At 40.4% G+C, this 14,416-nt stretch overlaps 1 protein-coding gene across 1 annotated transcript in view; it reads left to right on the top strand.

Annotated features, from left to right (window-relative positions):
* The first annotated feature begins 1,809 nt into the window (after positions 1 to 1,809).
* The window catches only part of PLD5 (phospholipase D family member 5), a 262,978-nt gene continuing 250,371 nt past the window's right edge, over positions 1,810 to 14,416 (top strand). Inside the window, exon 1 of the mRNA XM_077811874.1 lies at positions 1,810 to 1,995. Coding sequence (XP_077668000.1) covers positions 1,810 to 1,995 — 186 coding nt within the window. The remainder of the gene's footprint in view (positions 1,996 to 14,416) is intronic.

Below are 14,416 nucleotides of genomic sequence, written 5' to 3'. Positions count from 1 at the left end.
GAGGGGTGGGAACCCAAAGGGCAAAGGATTCCCACCTTATGCAAAAGATATGTAAGTGGGTGGAACAGAACCAATGAGAGGGCCATCATGAGACATCCCCTAGCTACCCCCTGAGCTGGAACAAGGGCTGTACCAGGGAAAAGGATTGTGCCCAGACTAGGAAGGCATCCAGTCTGTGAAAGAAACTTATTGAAACATCTCTGAGGGTGAGATTTTATCTGTATTCACTTTTATTATTGTACTAGGCTTAGACTTGCATGTTTTATTTTATTTTGCTTGGTAATTCACTTTGTTCTGTCTGCTATTACTTGGAACCACTTAAATCCTACTTTCTGTATTTAACAAAATTACTTTTTACTTATTAATTAACCCAGAGTATGTATTAATACCTGGGGGGGAGCCAGCAGCTGTGCATATCTCTCTATCGCTATTATAGAAAGTGAACAATTTATGAGTTTACTCTCTATACAGGGTAAAACGGATTTATTTGGGGTTTGGACCCCATTAGGAGTTGAGCATCTGAGTGTTAAAGACAGGAACGCTTCTTAAGCTGCTTTCAGTTTAAGCCTACAGCTGTTAGGGGATGTGGTTCAGACCGGGGTCTGGGTTTGCAGCAGGCTAGCGGGTCTGGCTCAAACCAGGCAGGGCACTGAAATCCCAAGCTGGGAAGGCAGGGGCAGAAGTAGTCTTGGCAAATCAGTTGGCAACCCCAGGGGGTTTCTGTGATCCAACCCCTCACAGGTGCTGATTCTGCCAGCCTGACCAAGAATCCAGTTTGTGGAAGTTCGAGGGGGACGGGACTTCGGAGTGAACCGGACCTGAGTCCTGCTGGCATTGTAACCTGCATGCTGCAAGGAAAGCAGAGGGAGAGAAAGCGAGTGACGTGTGATGACTGCACCTCGCCCTGCATACAGGCGTGAGGGATGGGAGAAAGAGCTGAGCCCACCCCAAGGGAGTGGCCAGCCACGCTCCCCACGCAGAGTGGTCCCAAGGGGGCCGTGCAACAGCCAGGGCGCTTGCTCCCCACAGGTGGATGCTCAGGGATTGCTCGTGCCGGTGCCGCTGGCTCCCAGGTGCGGCAGACGGGGCTGGCGCGGCTCGGGAACTGGCTGGAGAAGGGGGACGCGCGTTCCCTGCTTGGGGAGCCGCTGAACTTTGGCCAGCCAAGGAAAGGGCCGTTCACAAGGGAAGGGGGCTCCCCCGCAGTTAGACAAGCGCGCCTGGATTCAGCGGCAGTCCCCTCCGCTCCCCCGGGGAAGCCGCCTGCACCCCAGGGAGGAGGCGGGGCGGCTCCTTTCCTCGAAGCCGCCGTGGGGCTTGTTGAGTGCTCCCCAAAGGTGGCTGCTGGAGAGGAGGAGGAGGAGCTGAACGAATGCCAGGGGCCGAGGCGGCAGCAGCAGCTCCAGCCCCTTCACTGCACCAACCTGCGGGCTGGCTGGAGAGGGAGCCCAGCCCCTCCCTCTTCAGCCGCCGCTGCCGCCGCCACCCCGCGCGTCTGCCTCCGGCTCAGGGTCCCAGCCAGAGCCGCAAGCAGCCGCCTTGCGCTGCGCCCGCTCCGGACTGCAGCCGCCGGCCGGCGGGGGCAACGAGTAGCAGCGGCATCTTGGAGCATCTGCTGTCCGGAGTCCCCCTGCTCCCCTCCCACCTCACACCTGCAGCTCTTCTTCCCCCTCGCCTCCCCCTCCCCCTCCCTCCTGAATTATTTCTCCGCCTCCCTCTTTCCCTCCCCTCGCCCACCCACCCAACCTGGTGCCTCCTCGTTCCTTGATTTCCTCTGGTTTTCCTTGGACTCTGCCTTGTCATGTCAAGATGGAAGTCAGGCATGACTGGCTCGCCTCTTCCCCCCACGAGGGCTTCGAGCAGCTGAGGCTGAAGAGCCGCCCCAAAGAGCCGTCCCCGAGCCTCCCCAGAGTAGGCGCCAACTTCTACAGCACTGTCAAGCAGCAGGACTTCAGTGCCAGCGTCTGGCTGAGGAGGAAAGACCAACTGGAGCATGTAAGCCAGCTTCTGATTCCCCTTCTTTCCTTTCCCCACTGGGGCTCCCCCAGCAAAGGCTAGGGAGGAGTGAGGGGTGAGCTTCTGTGATCTGTTGGTGAAATTCCCAAAGGATAGAGGAGGAAAGAAACGCACCAAAGATCCTGAAGCGGCCCACAGAGGTAAATAGCCTGCCAGAATATAGTCCCCAAACTGCTGTGTAAAATGTGAGTGGGAAAGTTATGCGGAGCCTGGGAAGTTACTGAACATCCCTGCAATATTTCCCAGCCTCCTACAAACTGAGCACTGAGGAGAGTGGAGATGTATTGGGAAGGTGGCACTGGGGCTGACTGCTGTGTTGGCTTGTAATTTATCTCATGTAGGCCTAGGATTGTTTAAAAGAAAACATGAGTCTAGATTTGATTTTTTTTTTCTCTTCCTATGTGGGACTTTAAAATGTTAACTCTGTGTAGAGTCCTGGAGGTTTCCCTGAAGGATCAATTCCTGCAGTGGTATTCTATGACTTAACCATGTGCCTTTGGGGCCACAGCAGAACTGATGCTGTGGATGGCTGTAGTGAATATCTTATGTGGTTGTGAGGTGCTTGTGAGTAGTGCTGTGGCTCATCTGCTTTAAAGCAATGTTGTTGTTTTGCTTTATGTAACTTTTAAAAGCAAAGAACTGAGTTGAGATAAATTGCATGGTGTGTTAGAGTTTTCTGAATAGCTTTTTAGATGAAGCCCATGGTTAGTGTGTAGTATAATCAAAATAAGGAGATAGATGCGTATGGATAGGGAAGCAAAAGAGGCTGGATGGGTTTACATATTTTAACACTCTGCAAATTATTCACTAATGGAAAGGATGGGAGACAGTGACAGAGTTAAAAATGACTGAGATACATAGAAAATATTACATTTGGTGTAAGCCATGTTAGGGTTTTTTTCAGGTAGAAACCCACCTATTAAAAGCATAACGGTCCTACTGTTGCATGAAAATTATAGATATTACATTAACACCTGTTTAAGATTAAACCTAAAAACAACTGGTTGATAAGGTGTTAAATTTTGTCTCCACCAAATTGTATATTATAAAAATATTCCTTTTGAAGTACTTGTACCTGTTAATAAAATATTAAGTATAGGTTGTTTACAGTTCTAATAAAATCACAAGAACTGATGAACTGTTGGAAATAGAATTCAATACTTCTCAAATATTTGAAATGTTCTGTCTACCTTACTACACATCTCCCTGATTCTTCACACTAACAACAAGGCTTCACAGTAGTAAGCTCATAAGAAGAGTGTTTTCCCATTGTGAATCAGAAAGAAAGGTCACTGCTTTATCTCAGGAGGGTTGTGTGTTAATACATAAAAAGCACAGAAATCTAACTATTGGGTTTGTAACTGGTTTTTGCTTGTAACATCTACGTGTTGATTATCATTTGCCAGGACGTAACACGACTACCCCATCTATAATCAAATCAACAGATAATGAGCCACTGTTCTGGTATCTGAACATTAGCATGCCCAAATATAAAGTATATAAAATACATAATAAAAAAACCTGTACCATAGCATTGCCTAGGATGGGCTAAATAGACTTCACTTGTTCGATGCCCCCACCCATTTTTTTTGTGCTTATTTATTATAAAGTCTGAACTTGGCATAGCAATCAGAAACAGAGCTGCAACATCAATGTGAAAAGGTTTCCTGTAATCCATTTCATATTAATGTTTCCCCAGGGGGAGGGATAGCTCAGTGGTTTGAGCATTGGCCTGCTAAACCCAGGGTTCTGAGTTCAATCCTTGAGGGGGCCATTTAGGGGTCTGGGGCAAAAAAAATTGGGGATAGGTCCTGCTTTGAGCAGGGAGTTGGATTAAATGATCTCCTGAGGTCCCTTCCAACCCTGATATTCTGTGATTCTCATTTGAGCCAGCTATTTCATTCCCATAGCACATTTGAACACTGTTAAGAAAAAATAATTGGAACATGGATATTCCTTGCACGCAATGAAATATTTGAATACACATTTAAGGGCTATGTTTATTATGAATACATTGCAGTATACTGTATGTACCAAGTGTATACATGTATACAAGTACATACTTTATTTTTATGATTTCGGATCATTTTAACACTCATGAGTGGTGGACTAGAGACACAAATTACTACAAAAAAAGAACAGGAGTACTTGTGGCACCTTAGAGACTAACAAATTTATTAGAGCATAAGCTTTCATGAGCTACAGCTTACTTCATCACTTACTACATACCTCACCTCAATAAGTATTTAATCCCAGAATCATGTGTTTTTGTTTATAAAATACTTGGTGCCATGTAATTATTTTCTGTTTTTAAAGAGGTGGTAACTTAGCCATTTCTGCCTTTTTTTTTTTTTTAACAAAGGGTGTAATACTTTGAGGTGCATCATTTTTAATGGCCTATTCACTTATGTAGTGATGTTTCTGACTGAGATACGATACTACAGATATACATGCTGAATGATGTAGATGGAGGATAGGTATAATATTTTAGTTTGGTGCTCTCTTCTGATACAATCATGCTATTTCTTCTGTGCTAAGAAAATCATTCCACTTAGGAGTGAACCATGTTATGTATACCATCTATGGCTTAAAGCTAAATAGATATAAATAAAATTGATACATATAGTAATGGCAGATGCAGGTAAAGGAATATTCTATAAACACAGATATGCACACACACACTCTGGAGACATAACATTTATTTAAATGTTATAAGTCTATTGGAAGCATTATTTAAACTGATTTCAGTGATATTCACTTCTATAGGTTATCAGCAAGATTTATTGACCAGAGAAGTTTCATTGAAGTCAATATTTATCTTAAGAGTCAGAAAAACAACTTAATGGAATTATGAAGTAAATATATGTATCTCTCAGAAATACTTATAAATCTCTTATGGTTATGAATTTCAAAACTGTAACAAGTTTTTTTCTTTTACACTAAAATGTAAAGGGGAGACGAAGTTAGAGGTACAGAAAACAAAATACTATAAATATCCCAAGCTTTATATGGAACTCACTGCAACCAGTCAGAATGTACTCATTTACAATTCATCTGATTTCTTAAGTGATTTCTTGTTCCATATCTTACTACTATTGTCTGATCCCTAAGGAGGTAAAGCTCTAGAAACGTATTGCTGACTTGACTTTTTTTACATTAGTCTGGATTTCCTTCTTCCAAGCTGTAATGGTATAGTTTAAACATAGGTTATCATTAGTTTGACAAACAACTTTTCAAACCACATCAGATTTTAAAACAAGTCACTCATATTCTGTTTCTTGGCTAAGGACCAAGTGCAGCAAGTATCTCAGCACATGCCTAAATTTAAGCATATGATCTGTCCTATTAAAGCTTAAAGTTAGGCTCATGCTGAAGTACCTTGCTGATCTGCGGCCTAAATGCATAAATACACTGCAGTTAATGGGTGAAAATGACATTAGGTTAGTTTATAGTTTAAAAGGGGGGATTTTTCCATATGAAGACTATAATCAAAGAACCTTGTCTTCTGGGACAAGGTTCTTAAATCCGTATTAGAGATATTGCAATTCAGAATCACTGTGTAAGTGAAATCCCTCACATTCTACGAATCTAGTTTAGTCATTTTCTAATGCCTCCTGTGAGATTATTGGCCTGGTAAGTGACACAACTGATTGAAGACTTGCCTGAAACCCTTAGATCTCCTCCTTTTAGAAGTATTTTTTTTAATGGACAAGGGTCCCCTTTGGCTCCATCCCCTATTTTATCTTTTCAGTGAGATTTGAGCTGGAGTGGAGAGGGGAGGGAGAGAAATGTTGTGGGTGACCTCTGAAAGTACTTAGTTGTGCTGATAACTATCTGCAGTTGGGTTAAATCATGGCAGAGTTCTTCATACTCTCTCAGCAACCTGGTTCCCTCGGTAACAACAACAGAATATATTTATGCAGCTCCCTCCATATGGGCATTGCAAGGTGCTTTACAATAAAACCTGTTTAAAATGATCAATTTTTAAACCAGACAAGAGCAATTCAAAGGAAATGTTTCTTGAATGTTTTTTTTAAATGTGTAACAGATTAGAAACTGAGACTAGAAACAACATAATTCTACAGTTGTGAAGTATTATCGAGTCACCCTAATTAAGGGTGCGTCAAGGTTTGCATTTAAAACAGGGGTTCAACCTCATTGTTTTGTATGATTAATACAGTGTTTCCTTTTTTAAATATACACATGTAATGGTGAACAAAGACTGCATTTTCTAATGATTTAGAAATAAACTTGTTGATAATTTTTGGGTTAAAATGTAATTAAAAATGGGCCTCAACAACCTTTGTCTTCAGATTATAACTTTTCTGGGGAGCCTGGTAGCTAAAGAGCCATAGTCCCAGAGAATCAAAAATACTCTCTTGCATACGCATACATGCATTAACACTACTGCTCTCGATTAAGCTATATTTAAAAACAAAGAACACAAACAACCAAACAAAAAATGACAGCAAAACATTAGGTTGTTATCAAGCAAAGTTAATAACAATGGCTGTATCATCTTTCTACAGTTTTACTCAGAGCTATTTCAGTAGCTCAAGTCATTCTTAAGTTATGTAATTGTGACATACTTACCCAATCATCGCTATTCAGTTAATTTGCATGCTGCAGTTTTACTGGCTGCAGGGAGGGAATTGTGTGGTAAGCGATGGACTCAGAGTTCCAACTCGCTAACATTAAGCCTTCAGAGTTTTACAACACTGTGGCTGACACATACACACAGAGCTAGGAAACTAATATTTCTCTTAAGTTTCATGGCCATAACAAAATTTAAATACTTTACATTAGCCTACATTTCACCTCTGTATTAGCTGAAATTTGACTTTGACAAATTAAATTTTAATGATTGTAAAACTATTTGAAATTTTCTTTTAAGCAACTGTTTGTGTCTAACATCTGTCATTACATAGCAAAGTACATGCAATCAAAAACTAGGCAATTCATAAGCAAACTACTTTGATGTTATCTTAATGATCTCTCAACAACACTTGTTAAAACACATTTAAATGAATAACAGCATTCTTCATCTAAGGGACTGATGATATATGCATAACAATAACACATAAGGGGAATGAAGGTCCTGACTCTGATTGCTGAGATTATCACATCACAAAGCAGGAAATTCAGAACTACAGCAATCCACAATAACTGTTGCTGACCGATATCATGACTAGGACTCAAACAAGGTCAATTCAGTACCCAACAATAGAGTGTAAATATGTCAAAAGAATTCCATGGTTGGTAGTATCAGTGGCTGGAAGGTATAACAAAAGTAAGAGAGGTAAAGATCCTGAATCAGCAGATTCCAGTAAATTATTACACTCCTTCCCAAAGGAGCTTCTGTGCTGTGGTGAGCTCTGCAACGTGACTAGTATTTTACATGAGTTAAATGGAACAAGATGAGTTTGTATCGGTATGTAAATTACTTTTTCAAGCACTTTAGATTAAAAAAAAATGAAGTGGAAATCAGGCAAATATTAGACAGTTGAAAAAGTTGCAACAAAGGAACTATTAACACTTGTTTAAGGTTAGGTGTAATATTACCAGGTTCCAAGGAAGAACTGACTTAGTTGAATAAATGGTACTATAAAAGGTAAACTAGGGGAGAGAATTCAGGAAGCTGGTAGACAGTTTTGCTCCCAACATTTGGAGCTTATTCATAAAACAATTGCAGCTCTTATAACAAATTTCCATTTGGCATAGGAGCCTGATCAAATGCCCATTGGATTCAGTTGAATGAATTCTGTTGATTTCAGTGGGCTTCAGATCTGCCCTAGAAGACTAGTGATTTGAAAAAGGGTAATTGGGATGCTCCTTCCTACAGCAGTGATACCGGAGCAAGATGCTTCCTGTTGATGCTCTTCACGAAGCAAATCACATTTGTTCGCTTTCATGCTGCAAAAAGTCTGTTTTTAAATTGTTGAATGCTATTTTGCCTCAAGATATCACTCTCTTTGGAGACCACAAAACAGAGGTAACCAAGGAAAGTAATGATGCAGGGAAAAAGCCAAAGAACACAGAAGTATGGTAGCTGTTTAACAGTGCAAGGAAATTACTGCATAACCTTCCAAGATGGGAAGTGGAAAAATTCTTTATTCAGTTAAAATTGCAGATGGAATTTAAAGTGATGTCCTTGGGGGGAAAAAACTTACTCCCTGGAATAGTTGTTATTCATGCAAGTAGTCCCACTGTTTCAAGTAGTCAGAATATAGTTACCCCGGCTGTCTTCTCCTAGTCTTACAAAAAGTACTTTGTGATCTTCAAATCACAGTAAAAAGCCTTTAACATACAATTAAGGTACTACATTGAGATCTGTGGATGTAAAATAACATTGTTAAAATATTGTAGTTATAAAAACAGATGATGTAAGACAGAAAATTCAAAGCAAAAGTTAACTGTTTGAAAGTCAAGTGATTGTAGTTGTATTTAAAGAAACCTACACATCAAACTGTTTTCAACACCAGCCTTTATTGTTTTCCCCTTTCTGTGGCTTATCCTGCACTTGCTAATAGTAGAACCCTACAAGTTGCCATATAGAAGAAACTTAAGTTCCTAAATTGTAATTATGTTATCTTAAAAAGATATCAATGCATAACCTTAACTCAGTTATAACAAAGTTCTTTGAATTAAAATTCTCTAATTTTGAAGAGAAGAAAACTACAATTTCTAAAGTGGTGGTTCAATTTTTTACCTAATACTAAAGTTTTTTTCTAACTTTTTTTAAAATTAATTTTCAGTATCAATTTTCTTGGAAAAATCATCAGTATAAAGAAAAATCCCTTAATGCCTTTATATAGAATTGTTGCCATTAAACAGTTGATATTTAGCTACTGTTAACATGCAGTGGTATCTGACACAGTGAAATTATTTCCTATATTAAATAAGGGGGGAAACTGTGGGATCTCATATCCCACTGTTTTGAACAATGCTGATTTAAAAAAAAAAAAATTGACAATAGTGTCTCTCAGTTAACCCCCAACTCAACCTGAATGTATTCAATAGCCAATAAAAATTTAAGTAGAATAGACTTAGACATGAACATACATGGCTGTAGCAAACTGGAGCCCAAACACCAGGGTGTAAAGATGAGCCGCTGCGGAGCATATAAAAAATATGTCATGGTTGCAAAGCTTAGAAGCACCACTAAGCAGAAGTTCTGACCACAACCTTGGCCCTATAATAGAGTTTATAAACTCTGCAGGTGACCAAGCCTTGACTCTCTGCTTCTGCTCCCTTCTGCTTTTCATCTGACACCCTTCAGTCAGCATACCAGGTATTAACTCCAGGGCAGAAACATGTGCTTAAGCAGTAAATTGAGATGAGTATTAACATCTCTGGCATAGTGGACATTAAGGCACTGATCCTGCAAGGCACTTTAGCATGTGCTTTGATCCCGTGAATAAGTAATCCCATTGAAGTTTAGGTAAACAATGTGCATACTGCTGATGGTTTCACAATGTCTTATGGTCAGAAGTTTTATATGAAAACTCTGTTCCCTTAACTGGTCTCCACTGTGTACTGTTACAAATACCTTTTAATAGAGAAGCACAGATAGGGGCACCAAGAGAATTTATCAAGAGAGATTACATCAAAGTACAGATGCAGGCTAAACCCTGTTTATGTTGAGCAGATAGGATGATATCACAAGGTGGAATCACTGCAGGCATGCTAAATTATTTACATAACACTGTATAGAACATTTTGTGAGTTAGTAATGCTTTGAAGTTCTAATCTTTTGATACAGTACAGTGTAGTATCATAACTTAGCTCTGGGGATAATTAAACTAATTTCAAAAGAATATATATGTCATGTATACAATTGTAATACTTGTCTAGATAATACTTAGTCCTGCCATGAGTGCAGGGGGACTGGACTAGATGATCTCTTGAGGTCCCTTCCCGTCCTACAATTCTATGTGTGGGCTAATGTATCTAACATTGGGATGGGTGAACTCAACCAAAAGTAAGTAATTTTGAGGTCTAGGAAAGTTCATATAAGGAATATTTCCCCACTTCCCTCTGTGTTACATAGATATATGAATAAGTATATTAAAGATCGTGAGGCAGTCAGATACTGCAGTAATAGGGGTCATATTAGTGCATAAGATACATAGGCCCAGCATGGCCATTCCACTTTCCTCACCATTCTTCTTAACCGTGTTGGCTGATATACTAGTGTCTGGGATGGTAGGTCCAGATGCCTGCAACCCTTATCTAAATGTTACCTAAGTGACTTAAGAGTCTAAATCATGTTTTCAAAAGTCACTTAGGGATTTAGGCTCCTAGATCAGTGACTTTTGGCAATGGGATTTAGGTACTATGAAAATTCTACATTTCAGGTAACCTCTTTTGAAAGTTGCTGGGCATAATGTTCCCATGTTTTGGAGTAGTGAGATTCACTGGAGTCCTGCTGCACTGCCTTTTTGAAATTGGAAAAACAGTGGAGTTTTCAACCCATTGTGTACCCTTAGACTGGGCAATCCAAATAATTTGAGATTGGATTGAGGGAGTTGAGTGGGAGAGATAATGGAGGCTATGTGAGGAGTGAGTCAGCCTGTTGCTCCTTGAAAAAGTGACCCTGTTGCTGGATTTGGTTGGCTGGCTGATGGCTGTGCCTTGCCCACTGGGAAAGTAACTCTGCAGGTAAGGTAAGGAGGGTTGTGCTGCCAATTGGAGAGCCTCAGAGGTTCAGGAAAAAAAACATCTGGGATGAAATCCTGGCCTCACTGAAGTCAGTGGCAAAACTCCCATTGACTTTGGAGGGGCTAGGATTTCATTCCGGAACATCTGGATGCTTATTTACGTAAACCAAAACTCTGAATCTTTTGGGATTTGGCCCTCGGTACTTTATTGTGACTATTAGGAAGGTTTCCAAATATAATGCAGGATTTGGGAATGTTAACGTTAACGTAGTGATGCAATAGCTATCTGAACTTTTCAGAGACTTTACTGCTTTTGTGTTTTGATGAAATGTCGTTTATGCAATTTACAGTATATAATCTAGTTTTGACTATATACCCCTCATTTTGAAGAAGTATTTTAATAAGTTTTCAGTATTTTACTGTATGTAGATTGATTGATTCGTTAATTCCCCTCTGGCAAAGTGTAATTTTATATTGCTGTGCAAAAACATAGTGGTTAGTACTTGAGTCTTTAATCAAAATATTACACCTGTGTTGAGAATGTATGGATTTTTGTCTTCTAAAACCTTAACACTTATTTAATCTCTTAAAGGTCACAATAAATATAGTTTTATACTCTCGTTTTTTGTACAACATGCAAAAAATTTAAATCCTGTATGTGTAAAATATATGTGTGTGATTAGTACACGGATGTGAAAGTGTAATGATATTATTTGCAGTGCTGTTGTAGCCGTGTCAGTCCCAAGATATTAAAGACAAGGTGGGTAGCAGTGGAGATATGTCTGCAAGTTTTGCACCTTTGTTTTGGTGCCTCTTTAAATTGGTGTGTTCTGGTCTGTGGGGAGCAGGGTTGCCAATTTTGGTTGGACGTATTCTTGGAGGTTTCATTACATGATATAATCTTTAATTCCTGAAGGATTGGCAACCCTAGTGGGGAGCTTGTTTTTGAAGATGAACTTGGAGAGGTTAGGGGGTTGTTTGAAGGCCAGAAGAGAGGGTTTAGGAAAGATTTCCTTTAGTATGTGGTCCCCATTGAGCATGGGTTGTAATTGTTTAATGGTATCCCATACGGGTTCTAGTGTGTGGACGTAGGTGACAACTAGGGGTGTACAGTCAGAGGGTTTTTTCCCCATATTGAAGCAGGTTCTCTCGGTGTATTTAGGTGACTGTTCCATGATGCAATCTACTTCTCTGTTGGGGTGTCCTTGTCTAGTGAAGGCAGTTTTAAGTGTGTTAAGGTGTGTATTGCAGACTTCCTCCTTGGAACATAGTGTGTGGTATTTGAGTGCCTGGCTGTAGATAACTGATGTGTTTGGGATGGTTACTGGACAATATGCAGATATTCTCCTCCCCCTTCCCCCCAGTCATCATCAAACTCATCCATTTCATCCTCACCCATAACAATTTTACAGTGGGCACTAGGATGGCTCCCCAATATGCCAATCTCTTCATGGGCCACCTCGAGGAAGAATTTCTGGGCAAGTGCATCACAAAACCAATGATATACCTGAGATACATCAGTTATGTTTTCATCTTCTGGACCAATGACCTGATTTCCACCACAACTTCAACCATCACCGCCCATCCATCAAACAGTTTCTAGAACACTCCCATGCCAGCATCAATTTCCTTTACACCACCATCAGCTTCAGCACTGGAAACCTACAGATAACTATATACAAGAAACCCACAGATCACCACACCTATCTTCAGAGATCCATGGATCCTACATGTGCCTGTCGCAACATGGTGTGTACCTCATCCAGTGCACTAAATATTCCAACAATGATGTGAGTGAAATGAGACAATCATTACATCCTCAAGTGAATTCACACAGAAAAATTACCCAAGAGAAAAACACAATATCACCTAGGGGCGAACACTTTTCACAAAACAATCACTCCATATCTGACCTCTGAGTCCTCATCCATGAAGAAAACCCACGCATCTTCTAAAAATGAGCCTAGGAGTTTAAATTCATAATTCTGATAGACACCAAAAATCCTGAACTTAATAAAAACAGTCCTGCGACTGCAGAGATGTTAGCTGCCCACTTCACCTTGAATGGTCTTTTGCAACGTGTTAACTACTTATGCTAAACAATCTCTTCCACCTTGTATTTAGCTGTTACATTGAGGACTTTTCCTAGACCTGAAGAAGAACTCTGTGTAAAGCTAAAAAGCTTGTCTGTTTCACCAACAGAAGTTGGTTCAATAGAATTGAACCTTGTCTCTCTAATAATATTATGTCTGTAAAGTTGAATATAAATGGACACTTAAATCAGCTGTGCAATTTCCTTGCTAAAAAGCATGAGCTGCAAATATGTTACGGAAGGCCTTATTTCTGGTTTCTGATTGAGCTAAGGCAATGTAATCAACAGCTTATTTCCTTATTTATGTAGTTATTGTAGATCATAAATAGCAAGATGCTATTCTAGTTTCTGTAGCTTTATGCATTTCACTATTTTTCTTTCCATTTATAATTAAAACATTTAATAGAATAATAAAAAACAAAGACTTGCTTCTAATAAAGTGATGGCAATTCAATAACTTCCTGCCATTCTGATAAATTGGACATTTCGAATTTCTCAAAGGGGCTTTAAACCCTATTCAGAGTGGAAATATTAACATATAGTGCTGGGAAGAGGATTGCAACATTAGCTGGTAATAAGTCGATCAGTCACTCGTTTCCTGCACTGATTTGATTTCTGACATATTTTATGTATCCTTAAATAGTAAGTGGACAGTGGGGGCCTGATCTTGGTTTGGGTCCAGAGATGCTATGATAGTACAAGCTGCTAATAATGAACGAATGTGCATTTCTGTTTTTAATACGTGACAGACAGTGAACACAGTGAATGAGTTAAAAGTCCCCGTTGTCAACCCTTCTAATCATGGTAAACACAACATATCTTTGTAGCACTTTAAATTCATTGCACAATCACAGGAATCATGCAGCTTTCTAATGGTCTGCTTCTCTCCAAGCAGTATTATTTTGCTTGGGGAGAATGAGTCATTGGGGTCTCTCGCGAACCATATCCTTTGGCACTGCCTACACTCAGCACTCTGGCCAGTTGCTGACCTGATAGAGCACTATAGAAGGGAGCAATTTGAGAGCAACCTTCCTCAGCTGCCCAGTCACTCATTTCTTGATCCTATACCCATTGAGGTCAAGTGGTGCAAGATCACATTTTCAGAACAGCGCCACAGGAGAAGAGGAGTAGTCAACTGTGCTCAGTGAGGGTCCTAGGAGTTCAGCCACTACTGAACTGGGGTAAAGGATGTGGCTGCAGAGTCCAACTGCCTTGCACCAGTGTAAGAGGGATGGGGGAAGAATCCAGCTGACTAAAGCCCTCATCTCTGGCCCTGTTCAGTTCTAGCTTTCTGGACCATCAAGTCAACAACTGGAATCAGTGGCTTGAGAACACCTTCTGTGCCCCCCTCCACCGCTGCAGCATTAGAGCCTCTCCAGCAAATTATTGTAAGGGATAGGAAGGACCCTAATGTGAGGAGCAACAGGTGTAAGACTGGCAGGGCAGGGGCAACATAGAAAATGGGATGGGAACCCAAACAAATTCAGAAGGAGAAGGACTGGGACTCAAAATGTCAGGATGGGGGACAGAGAAGAAGGTGGTAGGGAGAACTTGCTATATTTTCAGATGGGTACATTTTCATTTCTTTCAGCTGCCATTGCAATTAGTTATCACTGGTAATTAAATTTGTAGCCAGACAAAGCTGAGA

This window comes from Eretmochelys imbricata, chromosome 3 (assembly GCF_965152235.1).
Source record: "Eretmochelys imbricata isolate rEreImb1 chromosome 3, rEreImb1.hap1, whole genome shotgun sequence".
NCBI classification, from domain to species: Eukaryota; Metazoa; Chordata; order Testudines; family Cheloniidae; genus Eretmochelys; species Eretmochelys imbricata.
The sequence above is the reverse complement of the archived record's forward strand: the minus strand, read 5'-3'. Positions and strand labels throughout refer to the sequence as shown.